The 18,836-nt window shown below is 35.1% G+C and overlaps 2 protein-coding genes across 3 annotated transcripts in view; both read left to right on the forward strand.

Annotated features, from left to right (window-relative positions):
* The window catches only part of LOC109837121, a 6,123-nt gene extending 4,069 nt beyond the window's left edge, over positions 1-2,054 (forward strand). Inside the window, exon 2 of the mRNA XM_020405218.1 lies at positions 1,271-2,054. Coding sequence (XP_020260807.1) covers positions 1,271-1,736 — 466 coding nt within the window. The 3' untranslated portion in view covers positions 1,737-2,054. The remainder of the gene's footprint in view (positions 1-1,270) is intronic.
* On the forward strand, positions 5,761-18,108 carry LOC109837122 (probable calcium-binding protein CML11). 2 transcript variants are annotated; one of them, XM_020405219.1, is made up of 2 exons: positions 5,761-6,682; positions 17,840-18,108. In XM_020405219.1, the coding sequence occupies exon 1, from the start codon at positions 6,160-6,162 to the stop codon at positions 6,673-6,675; it is 516 nt and encodes a 171-aa protein (XP_020260808.1). In that variant the 5' UTR covers positions 5,761-6,159; the 3' UTR covers positions 6,676-6,682; positions 17,840-18,108. The 2 variants fall into 2 exon arrangements, with proteins under 2 accessions (XP_020260808.1, XP_020260809.1); XM_020405220.1 differs by lacking the exon at positions 17,840-18,108 and adding an exon at positions 11,915-11,932.

Below are 18,836 nucleotides of genomic sequence, written 5' to 3' on the forward strand. Positions count from 1 at the left end.
ATACATTTCTCATGTTTCATTTAGAATCTGTACTGGATTGATCTGTATCTTTCACAAGTATAAAAAACGCCATGCTATGGAATCCTTTATGAAAACAGAGAGTTCAATACACATTAAAAAGATAGCAGATCAACTTGTAATTACTAGGCAAAGAAGAAAAAAGAAAAAGAAAAAAGGAGAGGCATAACAAATATTTGTGAAGAGTTTATCTATCATTTATGTGACCAATAAACCAATGATGAATGCAGTTAAAATTTTGCCACTTCTTTCTGGGTATGTTAAGCTTGCGGAACAGAACTTTTTTCCTTTTGTGTATCCTTAACCTTTATAACTATTCTCGAAGATGCATTTGAGATGCAATTTTGGAGATGTTTTGGTCTATTTTTATCGCTGATGGATTTATCTGCACTGTTAGATGTAGTTGTATGCATTATGTCATCACATTTTAACCTGTCAAATGACTATATCTTGTACACATTAGTCCTTGATCAAACCAACTGTAAAATCTTGGCCAGGACCCATTGTAATATTAACCTGCTTGCAAGTAATTTGGAGATGTCTTGGTATATTTTTGTTGCTATCGGATTTGACATTCACTTTGAAATGGCCTTGTCTGCACTGTTAGATTTTAGTTGTATGCACTATGTGATCATATGTATAACACTTTTAAGCTGTCAACTGACTATAGCTAAGCTAATTGAGCTACAAAGTGATTCGGCCCTTGTCAAATGAACTGTAAGATTTTGATCAGGACCTGTTGTAATATCCGCCCCCTTGCAAGTAAGTAGCCTGCTTTGTGATACTAACTGTAGTTTCATAAAGTATTAAACCAAGTAGAAGCTCTGTATCACATGAACATGTTCCAGTTATGTCCCAAAAAAAGAAGTAAAAGTATAAGAAAAAAATGATCTCTAAATTTGATTGAACCATTTGAGATTCTTAGAAAGAAGTCCAGGAAGTTTGAAGGATCAAGATCGAAGACTCTTGTTGCAGCATGAAGCTTTAACTGAATGATAGACCGTTCTGATCTTGTCCATTACTAGCCAAAAACATATAACTCTAGTGAATCATATTCAATCGAGACCAAGTAGAAAACAGTAGAAAAGTCTGGTTTTCAAAATTTCATGCTTAGAAATCTCCATCTAAAAATTGCATTTTGCCCATGTTTGTAATGCTTGAATTAATAATTAAACTTCCAATTTCTCCTTTTATTTTTGCAAATATTGACACCATAGTCATTCACAATGACGCGTTGTTCACCCCCATGCAGGAGAGTCCGCAGCGTTTTTGATATGGCAGTTAGAGTCCACAAAAACATACAAGAGAGAGATATAGAAGTGGGTCGAAACCTTGGGAACCGAATCCTCCGGTGGCTAGACAAAATGAAACCATCTGCAGAGATTCGACGTTCTCCTACAAACCCATCCTCCAAAATCAACAACAGCAACATCATCAAACAAACACCAAACACCGCTCAGCAAACCCATAGGGTGAACTCGAAGCTCAGCGAACAAAAGCCCAAAGGGAAGTTGTTCTTTAGTCCTCTGAACATCAGACAGAGATCGTTCCCTTCTATCGCTGTGATGATGCAGCCGATGAGATCAGCTGGAATGAATGGACACTACAGGCAATTTTCACAGTTCACACCGGCTGCTCCTGCTTTAGGGTATAGAATCGGTAAATCAGAAGGTGGTGTTTTTCGCAAGGATATTGCTATGTTGATGATGAGTTCATGATGAGGAATTGATGGGCGCTAGGAGTGTTGATTACCCTTTTTTTTTTTTTTCTCGGGCATTGCTGGGGCTTTGGGCTTTAGTCATTGTAAATCATTTGATAGAATAAAGAACATCTTGTGGTGAAACACTTGTTGACGGTTCCAGCAGTGTGTCTGTTGTGAGGTTCTTGGCAAGTTATGTGATGAAATTTTTAATCTTGAAATCCGTTGGCTAGGCGCTCTCTGTAATAACCGTTGAATTACGAGTCAGGAACCAATTTCGTTAATCATCATCCTGTATAATTCCTTTCCAGCATTCTAGTGAAAATTTCTTGTAGAACATGAACCCTTTTATGTCAGCTGCATAAAAATGTTCCGGTTGTCAAGCATGTTCTTCTAATTTTTTTAATGCTGTTAAGTATTAGTCTGTTTTGATTTGTTTTTTTTAATATTTGGATCTAAAATCCATTACAATTAATCATGATGAGGTAAATAGCATGTCATTTTTATTTGGAAAAATGATACAGGTACACCATCGGTCACACCTCCAGCCATCCCCCTAGCTACAGTGCAGGTGCTCCTCTTGAGATTTTAAAAAAAATCTCAAGTGGAGCCCTGTGCACTGTAGCTAGGGGTGTGTCCGAAGGTATGCCCGAGGGTAGGGCTGTCCATCCGGGCTGACCCGGCCCGGGAAACCGGGCCCGGGCCGGGCAAAACCCAAGCCCGGACCTGGGCCCGGGTGGTCCGGGCTGGGCCCGAGCCCGGGCCGGACACCGGGCCGGCCCGGTTTGTTTTTTTTATAAATTTTTTTTTATTTTTTTTTATTTTTTTAAAATTTTAACAAAACCATAAATCATAAATTATTATAAAAAATGTCATAAATTTAATTAATAACTTGAAATGAAATGACATAAATTACAAGTACAAAAAATGATAAAAATAACTTCTTTATTAATAATCGGTAAATCCTTTACAAGTATAAATTTATTTCGAAATTCGTCGCATCACAATAGATGAGTACATCCCAACTAGGTTGGCACCTACTCACCCATATCACTATCATTTGCAACTTTTTTCGAAATAATTTAATTCAAATTTAAAGCTAAGAAATAAAAATTACAATTTTATGAATATTATCTAATCATTATATCTATCTGCTAGTCCCAACTCTTCAAATTTATCTTCAATCATAGCAATCCGTTCGATGCCTTGTGTTCGCTTCTCGTATCTCCACCAATCCTGTAAGCACATCACCGCTTGTACAGTATACGGATCTAAGCATGTCCTGTGGTCGTCGATCAAACGTCCTGCTGTGCTGAAAGCGGATTCCGAGGCTACAGTCGAAACCTGCACTGATAGTAAGTCACGAACCATGGTGGAAAGTATAGGATATGAAACTGATCCATATACTTTCCACCATTGCAAAATATCTAAAGCATTTCCTTGACATCTAACTAAAGAAGCAGAAAAATATTCATCTATTTCAGAAACATCTAATCCTGATGAAGTTCCAGATCCACCAGTTAGTTCAGCTACCATTGCATACCTATCAAAACTTACACTTTTACCTCGACCTGTGCTCGAAGCTGAAGGTGCCGAAGCTGAAGACTGTTGTGTAGCTACACCATATCTAGCTGCATACTCATCATATAAGGTTTGAAAATAATTTCTAATAGCTAAATAATGAGTAGTAGCAGTAAGGGTGGATCCATCATCTAAGTCTATAATCTGTCCACCATACAATGATTGTAACAAACTTCGAAGGCCAATTTCCTTCAAGCATGGATCAATAAGAACACCAATACCAAAAATATGAGGAATAGGCCTAAAATACTTATTAAATTTACTCTCCATTTCAAAAATTATACTTCCAAAAATATCATCCATACGATATTTTGTAAAATTTTTTTGAATATTTAAAATTTGTAAAGCAGCTAAAGTAATAGTTGGATAATAACAACCAGATAATAACATAGTAGCATCATAAAAAACTTGTAACATCTCATTTAATTTACATATAACTGTCCATTCATCTTCAGTTATTCCATAAGCACTACCAGAGCTAGAACTAGAAGCATAAAAATTTATAAAATCATTTATAATTTCTTTATATTCTATTGCTACAGATAACATTGCATAGGTGGAATTCCACCTATGGTCAACATCTTTTGGAATTAGTCTAGGCTTATAATTTTTTCTTTTACAACATTGTTTCCATCTTTTAATTCTCATTTCAGAAGCATTATGCATATTAGTAACTGTTCTAACTTTTTCTATCATGGGTTTAATTTCAGAAAATGCACTTTGAACAATTAAATTTAAAATATGACAGATACATCTAACATGAAAAAGCTCACCATGACATGGCAATGACAAAGTTATTTTCAGAAAATCAACAGCTACATTATTATTACTTGCATTATCTAGTGAAAGAGTAAATATTCTTTGATCAATTTCTAGTTTCATAAGTTCTTCAACAATTAAATTTGCAACATTAATACCAGTGTGTGACTCTTCAATTGCAATAAAAGAAACAACTCTTTTAAACATTTTCCAACTTTCATCAATCCAGTGTGCTGTTATACATAAATAACCAGTTTGCACTCTAGATGACCAAATATCAGAAGTTAAAGAAAATTTGCAGTTTAAATTTTTAAAATAAGAAATTATTTTTCCCTGTTCCTCAACATAATATTTTAAAATATCACGTTGACAGGTTTGACGAGAAAATTTTGTAAATGCAGGATAAAAACCATCTCTAAATAAATCTTCAAATTCATCATCTTCTACTAATTTAAAAGGAAGGTTTTTAAGAACAATAAACCTGATTACGCATTTCCGGGCTCGGGCAGCGTCATAATTCCAACTGCCGAGGGTACCTGAAGAGGATGATTGGGAAAGCATAGACTGCCGGATATCACCTTGTAGATTTTGGCCTTTGTTGTGTTTTTCAATATGCCGTTTGAGATGGTTGGTGCCGCTCTTATGATGAGCTTTGAATATCTGGCCGCACAACGCACATTTCGCATTCTGAGAGATGATCCTACCGTGTTCATCCTTGGTGACGTCTATCTTCTCAAAAAAATTCCATACATCAGACCTCGGCCTTTTTGGAGCTCTTGGTGCCGTAGATTCGTCGCCACCAGATTCAGGATTAACACCGGTAGGATGAGGAGTTGTTGTAGGAGGACTCATCTCTGGATCGGTAGGAGTTGCATGTTGCTCTTCATAATCAGACCCAGAAGCCATTTGTTGGAAGTATTAGAAAATACAAAAGATTATGGCACGACCGGGCCGGGCCCAGGCCGGACACCGGGCCGGGCCCGGGCTCCGGGCTTTTTGGACACCCCTACCCGAGGGTGTGCCTGTAGCACCTCCTCTTTATTTGACCTCAGTACCATTTTGTAAAATCAAGGATTTATAAATAAATAAGATACTTTCAGCTGTTCTGTGCTTGATTGGGCCGGGCACGACCGGGCCGGGCCCAGGCCGGACACCGGGCCGGGCCCGGGCTCCGGGCTTTTTGGACACCCCTACCCGAGGGTGTGCCTGTAGCACCTCCTCTTTATTTGACCTCAGTACCATTTTGTAAAATCAAGGATTTATAAATAAATAAGATACTTTCAGCTGTTCTGTGCTTGATTCTATTCCTTTGGGTATTGAAGAACTTTTCTTCGCGTTATTTTCAGAAGGAGCAGCTTTGACTTCAAGCACTAGATAATGAATTGTCCCGGCAATCACTCTGAGATGTGGTTAATAATCCATGAAAATTTTGACTTAGCCTGTTCTCAAAGAATATATAAACGACAATATTAAATATTTTGACATATTAACTATCTTGACTGTTTCAAATCCTCTACTAACTGTTGTCTAATAACGTTCCACGAGTAACGCGTTCAGTGGGACCACGACTCCGTTGGCCGGCCAAACCACCGGCGAGCGCATGTTAGCCACCTCCGGCATTTAGACCAAAGGGGGCGGCGCATTTAAAGAAGAAGCGGCAAACGAAGGACGTTTTTTTTTTTTTTTTTTTTTTGCGCTTTTTTTTGACGGAGTCGTGCCACGACGTGGCGGTGCCTAAAGTATGTAAAACATTAAAATTTACTTTATTTTTTGGCCTTTTTGTTTTAAGAGTTTGACGCGGATACTAATGCCGACCAATTCCCCGAGAAGGGAAAGGGAAATAGATAGCGCACCCAATCCAAACCCTAACCCTAATTTCAACCCTGATCTCTCGCTTGAGATCAGTTTCAGATCCAGAGGGATCCGGTCCTTTCTTCCCTCAAAACTCGGATCCAAATGATCACTCCAAGAATCACACAATTCTGTCCAATTTCGATCGTTTGATCCCATCCAAGATTGATCGGTTTCTTGAAAAAAACGAGCGAATTTGCTGGAAGATTCTGAGACCAGAGCATTTCAAGATCAAGAAGACGAGATCGGAGATGAGCGACGGCGAGGATGGAAATAGTAACCCTAGGGAACCGGTGGAGCTCGACGATGAACAGATCGCCGAACTCCGAGAAATCTTCAGATCGTTCGATCGGAACAACGACGGCAGCCTCACTCAGCTCGAGCTCGGATCGCTTCTCCGATCGCTCGGCCTAAAGCCGAGTCCTGATCAGCTCGAAGCCCTAATTCAAAAGGCTGACACTAATAGCAATGGCCTCATTGAATTCTCTGAGTTTGTAGCTTTAGTTGCTCCTGAGCTTCTACCGGCTAAATCGCCGTACACTGAGGAGCAATTGAAGCAGTTGTTCAAGGTGTTCGATAGAGATGGGAATGGGTTTATTACTGCGGCGGAGCTCGCTCATTCAATGGCGAAGCTAGGGCATGCTTTGACGGCAAAGGAGTTGACGGGGATGATCAAAGAGGCGGATACTGATGGGGATGGGAGGATCAGTTTTCAGGAGTTCTCGCGGGCGATAACATCTGCTGCTTTTGATAATTCATGGACATGAGGGATAGGTTTCCATTCTGTTCTCTACTCATCTTTTATGAATATTTTTTCGATTGATTATATTATTTTGAGTTTGCTATACTAAGATTTCTTCTCTATGTCCACGTAAATAGTTATATGTCAAAAAATGGACCCCTTGGGGACTTGATGATTGATTGTTTTGGGCCTTATGTGTATATAAAGAGAGGAGGTTTTCATTCTCTCTCTGTTTTTTAGTTAAATGTTTCAGATATGCATTTGAAAATATCGCAACTGTTGTGGTCACTTCAATATGAGTTTGATCTGAATTTTCCCTGCGAATAATTACTGACAGTAAACAAATGAGCAATGCTAGATTGGTCAGAGCATGCTGAAGTTTGAAATTTACAGCTGTTCTCGATTACAATAGGGAATGATATTGGTATGAAGAATCTTCTCTCATATGAGGAGGATAGGGCTCTTCTCCTCTTCCCTTTTAAACAACTAAAGCTTTGTTGTTGTCGTCTAATCTTTGAAGTTCGAAACTTTCTGGTTTACTTGTATACAATCCTAATAAGTGCGACCTGACTTTCTAACCATATTAATGAGTTCAGTTTTGTTTTTAAGGGAAACCTTAAGTTACAGTTAATTCGCTTGTATATGTAGATTTGAACTTCAAACTTAAGTTTGCTTATTATGCTTGCTTCTGAGTTAAACATGTCTGTATTGTTTATTGTATTTACATTATAGGCCATAATGATCACTAGTGTGTAGGGGTGGTAAACGACCGAATCAGATCGAATACTAGTGTATTCGAATTCGATTCGGTAAATTTTCTCTTATTCGAATTCGAATGTAGTTGGTGTTTAAATTCGATTCGTGTTAATATTCATGAATTCAATAAATATTCACAAATATTTGATTAGCACAGATGGTAAGTTAATTCTTTTACCATGCGTCTTAGGTTCGAGCCACACTTGTGGCACTATTTTAACATATAAACTTCCTAATATTGAACAAAAACCAATCCTCTTAACTAATGTCATTATTCACAAATTTTTTAAATACTAAATATAGGAAAACTACAATATTTTTTGTAAGACTATTTTATATAAAAGTGTATCTTATTTAATTTTTTTAATCTAATTATTCTTGCAAATCATTATGTTGGTAGCATTTTACCATTGGGTCTACTTATCTATGTCATGTTGCGTAAAAAATATAGTTTCGCACAAAGTAAAATGGTAGGCTCCATTTACTTAATGTATTTATATGAGTATCCTTTGTAATAATGTTTTGGATGAATAATATTGTAATGAGCTAAATTCATATGGCTAAAATATAAAATATAGTCGAATAATTAATAATCAACCGAATCGAATGCCCCTGTGGTTAAATTCTATTCATTTATGAACCGAATATTAAAAAAATATTTGTTTACTGTTAAATGAACTAGCAATTGAATATTGACCGAATTGAAAGAATCCTATCCTGCTCTTATACCAATTGAAAGCACCCTAATGCCACTAGGAAAGAACCCTAGAGGGGGGTGAATAGGATTTATGCTAATCTAATCTGATTTATGCTGATTAAAATTAATTAACAAATATATACTAGCAAGAATGATATTCAACAAGATATGAGCAAGGATATATAAACTAATACAATGGTAAAATAAACAATAAACAAACAATAGTGATAGTGAGCAAATAAACAATGCAAACACACAATATGATCACGGAGTTTGGACATTTCGTCCTACGTCTCCGCTCCCCACTCCCGGGGAAAAATCCACTATCACACCGGGTTTTCAACGTTCACCCGAAAACATTTACACCTCACACTCAGTTTTCTAATTCACCGAAAACTTTACAATTACTCACAATGTAAACACACTAACTACCACATCAAGTGTTGGTCTTTAGCCCGTGTCTCCCTCAAGTGTTAGGAATTATAATATCTCTCTAGGTATTACCACCTACCCCACTCTTCTTAGGACGACCCGGTCTCTCACCACACAATCCTCTTGGTGTACTAGTATAATACAAGGTGAACTTCATAATTAGGCACTCTAATACACTTTACACAATTGTAAATACACTTCACACCCTCTAAGTGTTGGCCTAGCCTGTGTCACATTCCTTAAGTGTTCGGAATTACCACTTCTCACTAGGCTTTACTACCGACCCACTCCTCTTGGAACCGACCCCGTCTCTCACCAACCACTTCTCTCGGTGTCCAAGTACAATACAATGTGCAACTCACAATGAAGCTCGATACAACAAAATGTTCTCTAATATGGATGAGAACTCAATGTAAGCTTACTCTCGATTGTTACAACTCCCCACAACCCAAATTATACTAAGTATAAAAATACAATAAGCTCAATGGTTGTGTGTGTAAACAATGAGAAAACAAATATAAACTCAATGTAAATCTAGCTTATGAAATTATACTCAAACGTATAAAATAGCTAGGATTGAGTTTAAGAAAAACTTCTCTATAGATCAAGAGAGAGAGAGAGAAGAGTTGAATGCTCAAACACCAATTGATGATCTTTCTCAAGCTCTTGTGAAATTATCTTCACAAACAAACTCTTAAAAACACACTTAAACCCTTAAACAAAACTTGTAAACCTCTTTAAAACTTTTCTCTTGTGTAAATAGAACTGAGGATATGAGGGGGTATTTATAGGAACCCTAAAGCCAAGAGAAAACAAGGCAAAAAGACCAAAAAACTAAAACTGGAACAGACTAGAAAAAACTAGTCGTTACAGCATCAGTCGACTGATGAGTTGACCGTTAGAGATATTTTCCAGCTCATCAGACGACTGACGACCTTATCAGTCGACTGATGACCTCATTAGTCGAATGGTCAGTCGACCAAAACAAAATAGAAAATTTTTGTTATTCCAGTCGTTTTTTTCAGTCAACTAAACACATTCATCAGTCGACTGATAAACACTGTATCAGCCTGATTTGAATAGTAAAACTAATTTTTGAAGTGTCTTTAAAAATAGAAAATAAATTTTAAAAAATATAAAACTTTGGAAAATGATTGTAGACATGATAATACACATGTTACAAAAATTGGTTTTCAAAAATCACCTCCTATTTATAAAATATCATCATTTTACAAAATGTCCAAAAACATGAAACTAAACATACATGTTTTTAAGATATTGATTTAAACAAACTTTTGAAACTTTGTAAACTGATTTTATAGACTTAATAAAATATGTATAAACTGATATTAAAGTCTATAAACTAATAAAATAATGTTTTCATAAAAACACCTATATTTTGATAAAATCAATAAATACATGTGTGTGATTTATATGAGCTTAAAATATTAACACACAAGTATAAACCTATACTACAAACACTATAAACTATATACCCAAGCTTGAAGGTTTTCAATATAGCTTGATTTGGTAAACTTACGGATGAAACTTGAACTTGGATCTTTAACTTGAATTGCATGACTTCACTCCACTATTCCGCCAATCTTCATTGGATATTATCGTTATGACACAATTCTATCCATCCTCCAACTTATTGTTTGCCTAGAATAAATACAAAACATAAACACTAGACAAATAACATTAGTTGTAAATTATTTGTTAATCATTATCAAAACAAAAGAATCCAACAATCTCCCTCTTTTTTATGATGACAAATAATTTACAAAAAGATATATATGCATGAAAGAAAATGAATATACAAATTATAATTATCATGCATATAACCAAAACAAAATATACTCACAATATTTTTCTCCCTTTGGTAACATCAAAAAGGGAAAAAACAAAAGAATGAAGAGAGCGAAAGCTCCCACTGCAAATAAACATGGGTGAGTATAAAACAAAAAAAAAAAGATATAAGGATTGCTTCCACTATCAAAATGCCTTAAGGAATATATGCAATAAAGTACAAGGCAAACATGTGAGCAAGCATAAACATGCTAAATATCACTCACATTCAAAAAGACAATGAGAACACAATTAGATATGTTATTATGAAATAGTGTCTCATGGCAAAAACCTATAAACCATGTATAAAATAGATTTATGAAAACAAGAGCATAGAAAACATGAGAATCATGAAAAAAGTTTTCAAATGATAACATATCACTCAAATAAAATCATAAATCAAGATTTAAATCATAAAACAAAAGTTGTCCAAAACCAAGAAAAATAAAAACATTAAAAATCTTGGTTTTAAAAAAAATCAAATTTGCTTTGGTACCCAAGTGTTCTTGGTACTAAAAAGTTTAGGGACATTATGACTCCTATCATCTAAGATCAAAGCCCTAGGGTTATGAATCCATTTGGGCGCATTTAGTGTACGAACACGGTCAAAATAAAAATTGTGCAAATGACATTTTCGATTGCAATAAGAACAATGAAAGAGGCCCTTTTGATTTTGTTGACCACAAACTTGTGCACGGGATTCATTTGCAAAAATAGGTTTTTCTTTAAAATTATTTTGCAAATGGGAAACTCTTTTTAAATCAAAATAAAATTTGATCAAATGACCAAATCTACCACAAATATCACACTTAAATTTTTGTGGTCTAATGAAATCATTTGGCAAAGTTAAAGTCTTTTTCAAATCAAAGCAAATTTTTGCCAAATGGTCAAAACGACCACAAAGATCACATTTAAACACATGAGCATGCTTATGATGAACTTTATGAGTGTGTGCATGTACATGTGATGAAGAAGCCTTATGAGATGCATAAGAAACATTGATATTAGTATTTTTAGATTTTTGTGCATCATAGCAATATTTAGCTAGATGGCCTTTTCGGTCACAAATGAAACATTTGTAAATTTTGCTATACATATGTGCATAGTGAGTGTTGGATTTGGAAGAATTAATACGTGATTTTGCACATAAGACCATAAGTTTCTTATTATTAACAATGTATATTTTAAGGGTTGAATCTAAAGATGATATTCTATTTTTAACATGATCCAACTCATTGTTAGGCATACAAGCATTGTTATTAGAAGTAGAACATATGTAGTCATTTATAAAGGAAGCAATATCATTTTTATGTTCTCTACTTCTAATATGACATTATCTTTTTCATGAGATAAGTTAGAAATGGATAAGGTTAATTTTTTATTTTCCAAATTTAACAAGTCATTGTTTTCTTTAAGCATGGTATTTTCTTTTGCAATGACATCAAATTTGGATATTAGCCCCTCATGATCGGATTTTATTGCAACATGCTTGTTTTTTAAATTTACATAATTATGATGCAATTTGTTGTAGGTTTTCATTAATTTCTCATATGCACATGCGAGATTAACTATAGAGGATTCACTATCGGGTTCGGACTCGCAAACCTCACTAGGGCTATCACCTAGTGCCCGTGTGCACGATGATGCTCCAATAGAACTTAAAGAGGAAGCATCCAAAGCTTGTCGGATCGCCTCCAAGTTCCCTTGATGCGCTTCTATAAATTTTTATAATGTGTAAGCGCTATCAAAATGAGCAAACTTGTTAGAAAACAATAAGTCAAAAGCGTTATATATAAATTCTAACAGAAGCTTATTCATTGTAAATATTTTTTGATCATTTTTACTCCACTTAAATATCTCCGTAGTGGGTACAATATAAGCTTCATCTATAGTATCCCATAAACCGAAATGTCTAGATCTAACAAATATATTAAATCTAGAACACCATTGGTCATAGGAAAAATTATATATATATATATATATATATATATATATATATATATGCAAACAAGATAACAATAAATCTCAACTAGATTAGCACAAAAAAAACTTGGATCTTTAACTCAATATGATTAGACCTAAAATCAAAGAGCACCAAACTCTGATACCAATTGAAAGAACCCTATCCTGTTCTGATACCAATTGAAAGCACCCTAATGCCATTAGGAAAGAACCCTAGAGGGGGGTGAATAGGATTTATGTTAATCTAATCTGATTTATGCCGATTAAAACTAATTAACAAATATATCCTAGCAAGAATGATATTCAACAAGATATGAGCAAGGATATATAAACTAACACAAGGATAAAATAAACAATAAACAAACAAGAGTGATAGTGAGCAAATAAACAATGCAAACACACAATATGATTTCGGAGTTCGGACCTTCCGTCCTACGTCTCCGCTCCACACTCCCGGAAGAAATCCACAATCACACCGGGTTTTTAACGTTCACCCGAAAACGTTTACACCTCACACTCTGTTTTTTAGCTCACCGAAAATTTTACAATTACTCATAATATAAACACACTAACTATCACATCAAGTGTTGGTCTCTAACCCGTATCTCCCTCAAGTGTTAGGAATTACAACCTCTCTCTAGACATTACCACCTACCCCATTCTTCTTGGGACGACCCCGTCTCTCACCACACACTCTTCTTGGTGTACTAGTGTAATACAAGGTGAACTTCACAATTAGGCACTCTAATACATTTTACACAATTGCAAATACACTGCACACCCTCTAAGTGTTGGCCTAGCTCGTGTCACCTGTCACCTTCCTCAAGTGTTTGGAATTATCACCTCTCACTAGGCTTTACTATCGATCCACTCCTCTTGGAACCGACCCCGTCTCTCACCAACCACTTCTCTCGGTGTCCAAATGTAATACAATGTGCAACTCACAATGAAGCTCGATACAACAAAATGTTCTCTAATATGGATGAGAACTCAATGTAAGCTTACTCTCAATTGTTACAACTCCTCACAATCCAAATATACTAAGTATGAAAATACAATAAGCTCAATGGTTGTGTGTGTAAACAATGAGAAAACAAATATAAACTCAATGTAAATCTAGCTTATGAAATTATGCTCAAACGTATAAAATAGCTAGGATTGAGTTTAAGAAAAACTTCTCTATAGATCAAGAGAGAGAGGGAGAAGAGTTGAATACTCAAACACCAATGGATGTTCTTCCTCAAGCTCTTGTGAAATTATCTTCACAAACAAACTCTTAAAAACACACTTAAACCCTTAAACAAAACTTGTAAAGCTCTTTAAAGCTTTTCTCTTGTGTAAATAGAATTGAGGATATGTGGGGGTATTTATAGGAACCCTAAAGCCAAGAGAAAACAAGGCAAAAAGATCAAAAATCAAAACTGGAACATGCTGGAAAAAAACTAGCTGTTACAGCATCAGTCGACTAATGAGCTGACCGTTAGAGGTATTTTCTAGCTCATTAGTCATCTGACGATCTTATCAGTCAACTGATGATCTCATCAGTCGACTAGTCAGTCGACCAAAACAAAACAGAAACTTTTGTTATTCTAGGCGTTTTCTTCAGTCGACTGAACACATTCATCAATCGACTGATAACACTGTATCAGCCTGATTTGAATAGTAAAACTGATTTTTGAAATACCTTTAAAAATAGCAAATAAATTTTAAAAAATATAAAACTTTGAAAAATGATTGTAGACATGATAATACACATGTTACAAAAACTGGTTTTTAAAAATCACCTCCTATTTGTAAAATATCATCATTTTGCAAAAATATCCAAAAACATGAAACTAAACATACATGTTTTTAACATATTGATTTAAACAAACTTTTGAAACTTTGTAAACTGATTTTATAGACTTAATAAAATATGTATAAACTGATATTGAAGTCTATAAACTAATAAAATAATATTTTCATAAAAACACCTATATTTTGATAAAATCAACAAATACGTGTGTGTAATTTATATGAGCTTAAAGTATTAACACACAAGTATAAACCTATACTACAAACACTATAAACTATATACCCAAGCTTGAAGGTCTTCAATATAGTTTGACTTGGTAAACTTGCGGATGAAGCTTGAACTTGGATCTTCAACTTGAATTGCATGACTTCACTCCACTATTCCGCCAACCTTCATTGGATATTATCGTTATGGCGCAATTGCATCCATCCTCCAACTTATTGTTTGTCTAGAATAAATACAAAACATAAACACTAGACAAACAACATTAGTTGTAAATTGTTTGTTAATCATCATCAAAACAAAAGGACCCAACACGAATATCTAGACGAATAATAACCGAACTGTTTATTAATTATTTGGTTCACTTCCACCCCTATTGGTGTGTACCATGTGATGTCGTGGAGATTAGAATTTAGAAGTGGTATAGAAAAAAATTCCTTCTATAGCAGCTGAAGACTCTCATCTGGGTCTTCTCTTATTTGTTAAATCCACTTATTCAGTCTGCAGACGTGCTATAAAAATTATTGGAGCTATGAAGTGATGGTAACAAGGATAATGTACACAATTATTTTCTTATAATTCTGGTACAACATTGCCTATGATACTAAATGATATTTGTTCAAACTTCCATTCTGGTCAGTATATATTGTTTTTTCGTCGGTGCCAATTGGAAATCAAGTTGAAAAATCGACACCGATATACGTGTTGGAGAACCTACAGTTTTAAATGAAGTTTTGTGTTTTATTGTCAATTCTTTGTGATGTAGCTTTAAATTCAAATTTAAGTAAGTACTCGTAGTCTATCTCATGATTTAAGCAAGCAGTGGGTGAAATCAGCCTATTTCTGACATTGACTGGCCCAACCCATCTCATGTTGGCATCTCCCAAATTCCACCAAAAGGTCCTTTGGGCTGAATTTTGGTTTAGGACGGCCAGATCTTTGGTTGAACGAGCTTAGAGCATGTTTGGTAAGTGGTCAAAGCTGCTTGTTAGTCACTTTTGCGGCTTACAAGCCACTTTTGTTGAAAGAGCTTAGAGCATGTTTGGCAAGTGGTCAAAGCTGCATATAAGCCACTTTTGTGGCTTATAAGCCACTTTAATATGTTTGGCAAATTGCTTATTTTAGCTTATAAGCCACCAAAACATAATCTGGGCACCTTAGCTTACTTTTTGGTGGCTTATAACCAATGAGGTTTGGCCAAGTGAGAGTCTAATATACCGCTCACATCTCAAAAGATTCCAATTCCCATTTGTCTCTTTCAAATCCCATTAATGTTTTTTGGTCATTTTGACAATAATGATGACTTATAAGCTACCCATTTGCCAAACACTCTAATATTAAAAATGGACTATAGTCCACTAATTTTACCAAACTTGCTCTTAAACATCACAGTCAAATGAAGTAGACTTCAGTTCTTTTACAGTCATATTGGACGAATATGACTATATCTTCATAGAAAACCTCTCTCTTGTCCATAGCATTAGCGTAGGAATTTCGTACCCACGCAGGGCATGTACGTTGCATTTGTAGTTAGTTGTAAAAATTCTCGACATATCTACAGATCTTCTCAGTATGGGGTCTATTCTTAGTCAAGGACTCAAGGTAGTAGTTTGAGATGGCAATGATTCCTGGTTACCTGATAAAACCAGTCTGGATGTGGCCTGAGTTTTTGTGTTTAGTCCTTTAATCTGTCATGTAGTTGTGGATCCGATGATTGGGTTTGTTTTTTTATAGTGAATTTGGATATGGAAAACTAATGGTCAAATTCAATAACCAAATATGTACAAAAATATGTGTCTATGTGTGTGTGTGTAGGTGCTACGTGCGTGTGTTGTTTGTGCAAGTGTGAGTGCGCAAGTGGATGTGCTTGCACGAGTGTGAAAGAGAGCAGTAGCAGATTTAGGATTGCTTAAAGTTGGTGTCAATACGTAACTAATAATTAGAAAAACTTTTACAATTACCCCCGATGGTTTCATATTTTGAAGAAGAGTACATACTACATAATTGCATCATTAGTATAATGTCAAATACATCTTTCTCAATTTATGTCATTTATAACAATTCTGATTGTGAACTTAAATTGTAAGGTGATTTTTAGTGGATAACTTTCAAAACTCGTTACGCCTGATGTTTTTCATATTTTGAAGAAGAGTACATACTACATAATTGCATTATTAATATAATGTCAAATACATCTTTCACAATTTATGTCATTTATAACAGTTCTGATTGTGAACTTAAATTGAAAGGTGATTTTTAGTGGATAAATTTCAGAACTCGCAACCCCCCTTCCCCCTCCTAAGTTCGACTATTTCTTTGATAACCATTTAACTTCCAAACTATCAGAGATCCTCTTAAGTTTTGTTGTTCTCAAACAGCCTCGCTTCAACTTTCAAGTTTCAACATCTTTCGAAAAAAAACCTAAAAATGTTAACTGCAATTTTTACATGGATAGGTAAAATTATGCAAATCGATATTTTTGCCAACCTAAAATTAGGGTGTTCTTGAAACTCACTGAAAGTTGAAGGAGATTATCTGAGAATCTCAAAGCTTAAAATGGGTTCTGTGAAATCTTCCATTTTTTCTTTGTTGAGTGGAATCATCCTTAGGATGGGAAGTCTCGGAAACTTAAATGGATCTCATGGGTTTATAACTGGGGTCACTTATTTGTTTCATTAGTAGCATGAGTTGCTTGGACTGGTGGGTTTTAAACTTTTAAGTGGGGAGTGGTTCTTCTCCTTGACCAAAGTGGGGTCACGTGACCCCACTTTGATCTAGGTAGATCCACCCTGAAAGAGAGTGTGTATGTCTGCATACATGCATACATATATCCACACATGCACCACATAGATCATAGACACATACATTAACGCAGGCATGCACATAGAGACACACTTCGCATGACATGCATATGTGCATGCGTATATGTACATAAATTTACACTAGTGCTTGTGAATTAGATTAATCAATACAATAATATCATTCATCTCCATCCTGAGCCATTTATTTCCTTGCTATTATTATTTAATGTACAATCATGAGTTGGTATTGTTTACTGTTTAAGAATAATACTAGAGGAAAACTAACTTTTTTTATTTGATTCATAAAAAGAGTTGGTGTATTCCTGTTAGAAACCGTATAAATTATTGGAAGTAGGCCCTGGTAATGGTAGTTGCCTATTTGGGCTTCTAGATTGGTTTTTAACCTTAAAATAGACCCTGCATAACTAAATTGGATCTTTAAGCAAATCTTGTAGAACCCATTATTGGTTTGGTTGTAAGAATCAAGTTTGTTGCTGAAACAAATACAAGACTTGTCTGTGTTGAACTATCACATTAAGCAGAATTTTTGTTGCACTTGCTATAAACTTTATACTTTACGAAAATAATAATATGTATGTATTGTTGGTTAATTCGTATGAATTACAAGACGAAAAATGGGTTGGTTTGAAACTCATCTCAAACAAGACTTGTGCAGTGAGCAAGATGGATTGGTAAGGGATCAACAGAGCCTGACTCGGATATAACTGCCCTAAGGAGACATAATGCAGGTGAGAAGACGTGGCTTTGATCTATACTCCAATTTATTTTCTATTTTAAACTAAAATGTTAAGCCACTCTCCAAGACACAGAGTTTAACTGTTTAAGTGATATGTTTTGATTGTTTCTGTTCCTCAAAGATCAATAGGATACAAATTTGTGGAACTTTCTTTCCCTTCGCTGTTCTAATTGTTTAAAAATGCTTGTATATTTATGCTGAAATATTGAACTTCATTGGTGCTTCAAACATCTGCAGATTTATACCATTTTGAGAATTCTACTTTTCAGTTTGGTTTTATAATTAAGGTTTTTCCGTGCTTTTTGAGAGAGCTTAACAGCAACAATCCTTGAGCATATTAATGAGTACATTTCTCTACCTTTTAATTCTTGAATTTTAATAATCTTAAAAGAAAAGAGTTAATATTCTTTTTTTTTCCATGAAATGAAAATTGCTTTTTAGTATCTTTTGGGGTTTTAAACAGATACTATCATATTTGTGTGATACTAAAGTTACCTGAACTTAATATCCATTTGGACAGTTTGCTGAACTTAATATCCTTATTTGGCAAGCAAATTTGGACTTGGACTGGGACCACATACCAACAATATGATCATAATTACAGTTTTGAAGGAAAAATGCGTTCGTTCACATTGTATATACTAAAGTAGACTTCGCTATATTCAGTCATCTATGTGCATGCGTGTCTGTGTCTGTCTGTGGGTGTGTCGATGTTTACGTGTAGCAGCTATGTGCGCGTGTGTGCATGTCTGTGCATATGTTTGTGGGGCGTGGCGTGCATGCAGATATCAGATATTTGCTCAGACTTCTCTTGTTGTTAATTAATATTCCACATCAGTAGTTTAAACACAGTGGGTATTGAATGGATTCAGATTACATTATTTGTATCCAGTTACATCTCTAGTTTTTCTTTCTA

Source organism: Asparagus officinalis, chromosome 4, assembly GCF_001876935.1.
Source record: "Asparagus officinalis chromosome 4, Aspof.V1, whole genome shotgun sequence".
NCBI lineage: Eukaryota > Viridiplantae > Streptophyta > Magnoliopsida > Asparagales > Asparagaceae > Asparagus > Asparagus officinalis.